General features: G+C 47.0%; 1 protein-coding gene across 2 annotated transcripts; it reads left to right on the forward strand.

The window, feature by feature from the left end:
* The first annotated feature begins 3,805 nt into the window (after window positions 1–3,805).
* On the forward strand, window positions 3,806–4,320 carry LOC124691986 (histone H4). 2 transcript variants are annotated; one of them, XM_047225288.1, is made up of 2 exons: window positions 3,815–3,859; window positions 3,911–4,320. In XM_047225288.1, the coding sequence occupies exons 1-2, from the start codon at window positions 3,815–3,817 to the stop codon at window positions 4,124–4,126; spliced, it is 261 nt and encodes an 86-aa protein (XP_047081244.1). In that variant the 3' UTR covers window positions 4,127–4,320. The 2 variants fall into 2 exon arrangements, with proteins under 2 accessions (XP_047081245.1, XP_047081244.1); XM_047225289.1 differs by having other exon boundaries at window positions 3,806–4,320.
* Window positions 4,321–10,347: the final 6,027 nt, after the last annotated feature.

Genomic DNA, 10,347 nt, shown 5'->3' on the forward strand with positions numbered 1-10,347 from the left:
GCTTGGACTCCCCCTGTACCGCCGCCGCGCCGCTTGCCTGCGTCCATCGTCGCGGCCGTGCGATGCTGGCCTTGCTCCGGCGGCCAATAAATGGCGGCGGCGCCACCAGGAGGTTCCTCGTGAACCCGTGCGCCGAACGCACCATCTCGCGCCTCCGCGCGTGCGTCGTAGCGCCGCCGCGGTGTGGTCACCGACGCGGTCCGCAAGAGTTGACCACCGGCGTTGACCCCGGTGGGACACTCCCACCTTTTCTTTTTCTTGTATTTATTTTTATAAATTTTTGAGTTTCATGATAGATCCTCTGAATACAGTTAGTTCAACAGAATATTTCCTGTACAACTTTTCTAAAATACAAAACAACAGAAAACAGGGAACAACACTGTGGCATCTTGTCAATAGGTTAGTGCCGGAAAATGTATAAAGGTGCAATGAAGTATAAACAAAACATATATAAATTGGTGTAAAACAAGCATGGAGCATCAAAAATTATAGATACGTTTGCAACGTATCACCCCTCCTCCTTCGATTCCCAAAGTTTTGTGGTGATTGATTGGCTAGGGAGGGATATCCACGCGATTAAGCTATAGAACAATGGAGGAGAGAGAGTGTTCTTCGTCTTGAAGCTAATGGGATTCTGAAGAACAAGTAAATGATACATCTATTTCTGATACTCAAACTGAAGATAATAATAATAATGATGAAGAGAATTATCTCAAGCTAATGAAGGACAACAAGATAATGAGAATGATGAAGAAAATAAATCTAATGCAAGAGATGATCCTCAACCTTCAAAGAAGAAGATCAAGAAGAAGAAATATCTGCAACAACAAGGTAAAGAAAGGATCCATGGATACAAAGACCCGTACCATATCCCCAAGTGGCAACAAAAAGTCAAAATAATGCTAGATGTGAGAGGTTTGTTGAATTACTAAAGAATCTATGCATGTAAATTCCTTTAGTCGAGGCACTTAAATTACCTCCTTGTTATAAGTATATGCAATATATTGTTACTAATATAAGAAAGATTCCCAATGAAGCTATCACTACAATGCTTTTGCTAATTATTCCTTTGAAGGAAAATTGCCTGAAAAAAGGAGAGAACCAGGAATTCCCACTATACCATGTTTTATTAATATTTTTTTGTTAAGTATGCTTTATGTTATTTAGGTGTTGGAGTAAGTGTAATGCTTTATGCTTTATGTGATTTAGGTGTTGGAGTAAGTGTAATGCTTTATGCTTTATGTGATTTAGGTGTTGGAGTAGGTGTTGGTGTAAGCGTCTCGCCCCTGCCACACCGCTCGTCGACGCGCTTGATGACAAGCTCCCCGCGCCGCCCCGCCGGTGAGCGCCCCCTTTCCCCTCTCCAGAGATTCCTTTTGTTCATGTGCTTTTCTTCCTTTTTTTTAAAAAAAAAATACTGCACATGGATCAGTGAATCCCGGGAGCCAGCAGTCGTACACACGTTCATGCTAGGTTTCAACCATGCTTACAAAATCTGTTTGGTCTAATATAATTCCAACTTTCTAAAATTTGATGTTGCTTGAAATGCCACTATACTTGATGCAATGCGATTTCCTCCACTATGTCAAAATTGCAAGATTGTTTATGCAAAATTTGCTACTGCTTGAAATTTATTTGTTTTGTTCAGATCAGTTTATGCAAAGTTGCAAACTAGTTGCCTTATGCCAAACTAAAACAGAGAGCATATGTGACTAGTACAAACTAAAATATGAGAAGTGGGAATTAATATGACCGTCTCTTGTGAAATTTATTTTGGCCAAACAGAGTGACCTAATTATATTAGACTTCAATGATGCTTTTGTTGCTAATTATATAACCAGATACAAAATGGGAGCAGCGAAGTAGGCAGCAAACTATAGTAGACAACTCGGCGGACGGGAAATGGAGAAGATGGAGGACAGCCGGAAAAATCTGAATGTTTTTTTTTTGTGCAAAATCTCGGTCACGGCATGTTTGGTGATTTTTTCGATAATAAAATAAGGCCAAACCTCCGCACTCTCTCAGGGGATCTCCAGCGGCGCGACGCATTTTATTGTCCGCGCGCGTCCGTTTGCGTCGCGTCGCGGACGCTATAAAATGATCGATTTTGTCCACGCGTCCATTTTCGTCTGGGGTGGCTCCAGCGGGACGACGCATTTTTTGTTTAATTGTTTTTTCCTCTTCTCCATTTAAACATAGTTCCAAACATTACATATTGGAACATTATTTTACATAAACTAATACATATTTTGGAACATGATTTACACAAACTAATACATAGTTTGAACCATGGCTAACACAAATAAAAACATTTTAAAAAAAGAAATCAGTTGTGTTGATTTCCGTTTGTTCGCTGCCAAGAAATAACATTCGAAGCACACCCAGTCACCCAAACTGGAAAATCCAGCTTGGGATGGTGCCCCTGTTGGTTCTTCTGAGAAAGAACAACCAGAAACCTTCACTACTGGCTTCGACTGGCCCGTAGCAATATTCGCTGCAAAGAAAGAACACTCTAAGTTATAACTATCGGTGTCCGAGCCGGATTCGCCGGTGTGGTAGTTCCTGCGGCAGGCTGTGTCGTCGAACACCTTGACGATCATCTCGTCGTCGCCCCTCGTAGAGGAAGGTGACCTGACAGCTAGGCTCGAGCGCGAGGTCGCGAGCGAACTTGTCCCACCCCGTGTGCAGATACATCTTCCTGCCCGTCGAACAAGACATCCACAGTCCACCGGCAGAAGTTGTAGCTGGCCTCCTGCAAGTGCGCCGGCTCGACGTCATCGACGAACTCGGAGAACTTGTCAGGGAGCCGCTTAATGCCGAGTGGGTCGTCATCGATGCGAAGGAGGACCTCGAAGCATCGGTCGTCCTGCGAAGACGAGAAGGACGCATGCGACAGCGAGCGTGGGGCCGTAGCTGCTCCACCATGGCGGCCCTTGCCCCGGCGCCGGGGGCGCCCAGGCCCGCGGCCTCGACCGCCTCGCCGACCACCAGGACCCGCCATGGACTTCCTCGCGGCCCTGGCTCCGTCGCAGGAAGAGCTAGGCGGCGCTACGGTGAAGCTTGTGGCGGCTAGGGTTTGTATGGAGGAGTGGATGAGGAAGAAGAACGCGCGCCCTCTTTATATAGGCTGGAGGCAGGCGATGGTCGCGGGACGCGTGGCGTTGCTATTAACGCGGTTGGCGGAGGTAGGCGACGGCCGCTCGGCAGCTGAGGCATCGCCATTAACGTGGCGCAAACTGCCGAAGCGACGCAACGGCGCCAGTCGCTAGCGCGTCTGAGAAGACGCATCGACGCAGGGTTGCTGCTAGACGCGAGCAGACACTTTGTGCGTCCGCAAAGATGCATCCGAGACGCATATTTGGACCAGATTTGAGTAGCCACGGACGACACGATCACTTTGCGTCGTCCCGCTGGAGGTGATACCAGACGCATTTTTCGGCCCGGTTGCACAGAATCCGTTTGCGTCGCGCCGCCCTGGCTCCACGATGGCTAGGCGAAAACGAGCCCACTCATGACACAAGCACGCTCTGCCACGTCACCAATCCGACCTCCCAAAAATAAGCCAATCACATCTTTCCATTGGAAGCCCCACGGATCGAACCCTGCTCCCTCCCACCCGCACGCAATCTCCACCACCCATCCCAATCCAACGCTCCACTTCCCGCCTCCCACGGATCACCATTTTTTCACCTCCGCGCCCAAACTCCCAATCCCTTTTCGCTATAAATACTCTCCACCACCAGCATCTTTCCACCACACCATCCCCAATCCCCAATCTGCAATCCTCCACCAGCACAATTCCAACTCAGCATCAATGTCGGGCCGTGGCAAGGGAGGCAAGGGTCTCGGCAAAGGCGGCGCCAAGCGCCACAGGAAGGTCCTCCGCGACAACATCCAGGGCATCACCAAGCCTGCGATCCGGCGTCTGGCCAGGAGGGGCGGCGTCAAGCGCATCTCCGGCCTCATCTACGAGGAGACCCGCGGCGTGCTCAAGATCTTCCTCGAGAACGTCATCCGCGACGCCGTCACCTACACCGAACACGCCCGCCGCAAGACCGTCACCGCCATGGACGTCGTCTACGCGCTCAAGCGCCAGGGACGCACCCTCTACGGCTTCGGCGGTTAGGCGTCCTCGCGGGATCCGTCGCTCGCGGGATCTGATTAGAAGCTAGCCTCTGTTTAGGGTTCATCCTCTGTTCTCTGTTGTGGAGTAGGTGTAGTATCTCGCTGTTGTGCTCTTGTCTTGTGTGGTGTTTGGTTGCGTGCCTGTAGTCTGTAATGGAAGTTGTTGCATATGAATGAACCAACGGATTTGGTGTCTTCGCATTTTGCTGCTTACGCAGAAACGTCTGCCGTCAGTTGCGTTTATCGGAACTAGTATGATGCTTGTTTTCAGTCCTCTTGAGCCTTAGATCGTTGCTCTCTCGGCTGTTATCTGAATCGTGTTGGACTTTGGTTGTCACAATTGTATTTGAAGCTAGCGTAGACTGTAACTACAGATTGAGTTACAACTGTGTGCTCTACAGATTCAGTTCAGTTGTTGTGTTGTGCCACTAGTGTCATGCGCATGTTCCAAAATCCTAAATCCCCTGCTGTTATTACTTCTTACAGGCTTATAACTTGAACAATTGTAGGTATGTTTGAATGTGCTATTGAACTTGGTATCTCAACACCTTCTACAGTAGGATGAACAATGCTACTTATCTCAGAGTAATACACTTGATTGTAGATAATTTTTGGCAAGCCATCTACATCTGCAAGTTCTAGAGCCCTTTGCAAATTATGCCATTGTAATGTTGTATCCCACATATCCACACTCACCACAGAAACGGCAGCTCCTTTTTTATTACAGGAACAGCAACCTTATTTCAGTGAACACCATTACATCGTTTAACTAGGTAGGGCAACAGAAAAGTATCTATTGTCAGATCAAAAGTTGCTACTGCTAGAACATGAGTCAGACTATTACATTCATCATAAACATCTTGTTCCTGGATTAACAGCACAAGAGCAAGGGATTTGCCGTGGAGAATACATACAGTACCCAGGGAGCTGTAATCATATGTTGAAGCTGTCATCACAAAGGAAGAAATTCATCTAGGCTAATCATCTGCGCAAACAGATAGGTGTGGCCAAGATATCACGATAGAAACAATGCTAGTGAACTGCTACAAACCATTGTCCTTGGTTGCCAAAGGACCAAAAAACCCTCTTCTAACCGAATCCTAAATTGCCTCAGACTTGAACTTTCTGCAACGTACAAAGCATAACTGAATTGAATTAGCAGCATCTCGATTGCCTTCAACCACAGCAGCTCTCCGCAACCTGTCCCCGCATAAGCTGTCCTCCGTGCATGGATGCTCAGATTAACAGCCAATTGCAACCAGTGCTGGGTTTGCATCTGTTGCAATTTCCTGCAGTCCTTGCTTTCCATCAACATCTTGATTTTGTTGGTACTTGGTAGCAAGCACCTTTCCAAATTATAGTAGACTTAATAATATGCCCGAAAAAAACACCATGATCATAGTAGACTTAGTACTAGTTCCCAAAATATGGACAGTGTTCTTCAATTAAAAAAAATCGAGAGGCGGCTAGGGGTTGCAAATTGATTTGAACTCAGTAGTAGTAGTACCTCAAAATATTGATATGATTCAGGTATTAGAACACAACACAGATCAAGCTTTCAATCAATGCGTGCCTTTAGATCATCTAATTGACCACATCACGTCTAATAAAAGAAAAAAGGAGAGTAACTGGCTACAATATATAGGAGTCCATCACACCATTGGAACGGAATATTTTTGATTGAGAGCTGCACCAGATGGACAACTAGTGGGGTCGAAGCACCTGAGGTGATTGTCAACGACAATGCTGGACTTAGGCGATCATGTGCCACACAAAACCGATGCCGCCCACTGTCTTTTCCAAGCATTTTTTAGCTTTAGGTTCAACGAGACAAATAAAGCATCGCACATTCAGTACACCAGTCCATTCAGGTCAGTTTAGCTGGTCTCCAAGGTAAAATGCAAGATCCTCCTGCATATTTATTTTTCCATCTCATGCTGCCCCCTCCATGCCAAAATGCGCCGCTCTTCATTCTTTTCCGGGTTTTCACCTGCAACAGAGCAAAATATTTTCAGCAACATCGTGATTCAAGCAAAGCATACGCAAGGAGAATCTTATTTTCTTTACACAGAGTCACCATCTTATGGTATCTGATTTGATAGGCTGTGCTACTCAGTTTCTCTTGCTTGCCAGGCAGGTCTATTCTACGTTAGTTCTCGAATTCAGACATGAAACCAAAATTCAAGAAGCAATCGTATCTGGTAATAGCTGTGCTGGCATTATAGAAAATGCTCAAAATTTCAATGTACCACTCAATATGCGATACTACCTGGTATCTTTGACCGCTACTATTATTTACAAGCATTTGAGGCATTACCAAGAAAAATTCAAATTTAACCTATCATTCTACCTAGTATCTTCCTTTTAAGGTATCCCTGATCGAACTATTGGCAAAATTACAGAAAACTCATTTATGCCATATACTAACATGTCTACAAGCAAGTTGTCTCACTTCTAACAATTATCACCCTAAACGGGACAGTATCAATTTCCAAAACACTTATTTTTGCAATACCATCTACATAATTCTAAGCATACATACTCAGTTTTCGTTGTCAAGTGGAGGAAACCAATCTGAGCGCTTCTTGGAATAATTTTAAGAATATGATGCTCATTTCTCAGTTCAATAGTGGGGGCAGAAACACATCCAGTGAAGAAATGGTAACAAGTAACATGGGTTTCGATAAACTGAAGATTTACCTGTAGCATACATCTTCACACATGGGCTGGGTGTTTTGGACACTTTCCATGCGAACTAAAACATGTGCAAATTTGCTTCGAACATAGTAGCACATTCAAGTGGAAATCACTAGTCAAACCTTTTGTCTTTACATCAAAGATCATCTTGGTTTTCAAGATAACTCCGGTACTAGTGATGGGATCTGTCCTTGAAAATACAGCAATAACTCTACTCTTGATATTGACAACAAACTGATATTTTTGTAAGCCATGCGATCTATTTGGAAGGAGTATTTTAATTTACCAACATTGTAGCATTTCCAGATTGATTACCAAATCGATATTTGCGGCAGATATAAGAACAAAAACCAGAGAATTCTATGATACTAATCCAATCACTAAGCAAGTTCAAGTTCAGGTTCAGAACCGTAACTGCTTTTTTCAACATAGACAAGGCCCAAATTTTGCTACACATCACAACAATATACGAATGAAAGATCCACAAACACAAGAACAAAAAATATAACATTTAAATTTCAAACACATAGTACATTCAAGTAATCCAGTGAAGAAATGTTAACAGTAAGCAAGATGGGTCTCTATGAACTGAAGATTTACCTGTAGCCATACATCTTCGCTGCCCTGCTATTCGGTATTTTCTGAACTACAGCCCTTGGTCGCCTTCTTCTCTCCCATGCCCCCTGTTCATCGCCATTAGCTGATGTGGCCCCTGCGTGATTTGATTCTGTTGGACCATTGGAGGTCGGGGTCTTGAAGGAACCATGTCGCGGAAGATCACTCCTCTCGGTCGGTACCCTAGTTCCTCCATTTTTAGGTGCACCCTCTGGACATTCTTCAGCATTCTGATGTGGTTTCGCCGAGCCTCTATGGGTTTCTTCAGCATCTTCCTTTTCTGACCAGGAAAAACTGCTTCTTTCTGGCGGACCAAGTTCGAAAGAGTCCTCTAATTTCACTTCCCATTTGGTTCCATCCACATCGACCAATGTAACTGTTCTCGTGTTCTGATTCTCCCCATGTGCCACCCCTTCTTTTTCTGAAGAATTGCCTTCTCTCATGGACCCAGCACAAGGTGGCTGATCAGTTCCTTTGTTCCTGCTTCTTTCACCGTTGCATGCCTTGGCTGTCCATGTTTCCTTTTCCTTAACTTTCTGTGCCATCTCTTCGTTTTGTGAAGATCTGCCTTTTTTCATGGACCCAGCACGAGGTGACTGATATCTTCCATTGCTACTGCTTATTTCGCTGTTGCATACATTGGCTGTCCATGGTTCCTTTCCCTTTACTTTGTTTGCTGTCGCTTCTTTTTCTGAAGAATTAACTTCTTTGAATGTCTCAACACAAGGTGGGAGATCTTTTCCTTTCTTGCTGCTTGCACTATTGCACCCCTCAGCTCTCGATGGCTCCTTCTGGCCACAGATTGGCTTTTCCCCTAAAATATGCGCACAATCATCCAAATCATGCAGCAAGGGGTCACTTGTATGATCATTTTCCTTATCCTGGGGTACCCTTTCAACGTCCGAGCAAACACGGTCACGGTCAGCAACCTGATCAGTCAGCATTTCACGGTTTGAACTCTTGCAGAAGCTCCTTGATGACCCCTCATGTTGATGACAATCAGATACATGCTCAGAATGAATCACTGAGGTATCTTTGGAGTTACAGTTCTGTAGTACTACTTCAGCGCCTGAGATGTCAAGGTGATCTTGTTGCTCAACAACTTTCTCCTGTGTCATCCCTTCATCAGCATGTTTTTCTGTGGCTGCAGAGAAGTTATTCTCGTTCACCGAGAAGCAGAGTTCTGGCTCTTCATCATTTGTTATGGTCTTGGCCTCATGATCATGCAACTCAACTGGTTGTTTCGCCGAGAAGCAGAGTTTTGGCTCTTCATCATTTGTTATGGGCTTGGCCACATGATCATGCAACTCAACTGGCTGTTTCACCGAGAAGCAGAGTTTTGGCCCTTCATCATTTGTTATGGGCTTGGCCACATGATCATGCAACTCAACTGGCTGTTTCACCGAGAAGCAGAGTTTTGGCTCTTCATCATTTGTTATGGGCTTGGCCACATGATCATGCAACTCAACTGGTTGTTTCACCGAGAAGCAGAATTTTGGCTCTTCATCATTTGTTATGGACTTGGCCTCATGATCAGGCAGCTCTGCTGGTGGTTCAGCCAGGTCTGATGGTCTAACCGATATCGCATCCTCTTCCTTCTCCAGTCCATCGTGGCAACATGATTCGTCCCAAGCACCTTCATCTTCAAGCATCTTTGAGCGAGCAGCGACGTCGCCACCGCTACCTACAGTATTGGCACCCACTTCATCCAAAAATCCATCCTCTCGCGCCGCGCAAATCCTTTTCGACGTTGAATTATGTGTGCACTCGTTCTGGCTATCTTGTCTGACGGAGTGAACGAGGCTGGCGAGAGAACCACCATCACAGCCAGCAAGGACACGCTGATCATGGTCTCCATCTTCTTTCACCCTGAAACGTTTCCTCCCTCTCAGATCCTCGGTCACACCTGCCAACTGCTGCCCCCTCACAGGATTATAGCAATCTTGATGAGCATCCCCAGGGTGACCGTGTCCATCCTGCTGGTCCGTCGAAGGAGCGTCGGATCCTTGAGCTGCCACCGCCGCGTCACCGATGGCATTTTGGTGAGAGCAGAGCACATGATGCAGCATGTGTACATCGCATTCAGAGTGAGCAGCAGCAGCGGCAGAGTGAGGCAGGACGTGCGCGTGGAGGTGCCATGCCCCCCTGACCCCGTGGAAGGCGGCCCGGACCGGCACGGAGTCGGCGAGGTGGTACCAGGACCCCCTTCGTCTGACCTGCGCAACGCAATTGACACACCAAGCCAAGCGGCGATGTGATCAGCCAGCCAGATTGACCGCAACAAAGGTTGGGGTTTTACGACAGGGTGGGCGTGAACTGAAGAAGCAGCAGGCAGGCAGGCAGGTGCGTACGTACGTACCTTGAAGTACTCGACGGCGATTTGGACGGTGCGGGGGAACGACGCGGCGTGCTCGTCGCTCACTATGCCTGAGGCAGACCGGAAGGGGAGAGGAATCGAAATAGGGTTTTGTCAGCGCGGCCGAATTCGCGGAGTAGGGGAAGAAAAGGCGGCGGTTTTAGTGGAGGAGGACGGAAGAAAGGGAGGGAGGGGACGTACGCTTGAGGTGGGCGACGGTGGTGTTGGGGGCGGGGAAGGAGACGGCGATGCGGGTGCCGAGGCTCGTCTCCACGAAGGCCGTCGCGGCCTCCTCCTCGTCGGCGGCCATCATCCGGTTCTTCTTCCCTTTACTTTCCTATCCTACCCGGAGGTCCTGGACGGACGGGGAGATGAGCGAGGCGGCGGCGGTGGCGTTCGATTCTTTCCCGAAATGGCAGGTTTCCCTCCAAGAAGACGAGAGGGGGGAATGGGGACGGGCAACTGACTAGTCTCTACATGCCTAGCCGGAATAAATTACACAAATCTACTACTCCACAATTGGGACACTAAGAGCATCTCCCCGTCGCGTCCCC

Source organism: Lolium rigidum, chromosome 2 (assembly GCF_022539505.1).
Source record: "Lolium rigidum isolate FL_2022 chromosome 2, APGP_CSIRO_Lrig_0.1, whole genome shotgun sequence".
In the NCBI taxonomy this organism is placed as follows: Eukaryota; Viridiplantae; Streptophyta; class Magnoliopsida; order Poales; family Poaceae; genus Lolium; species Lolium rigidum.

Bases quoted from the DNA above. Each gene is read 5' to 3' on its own strand.
- LOC124691986 (XM_047225289.1), top strand. From the start codon at position 3,815: ATGTCGGGCCGTGGCAAGGGAGGCAAGGGTCTCGGCAAAGGCGGCGCC.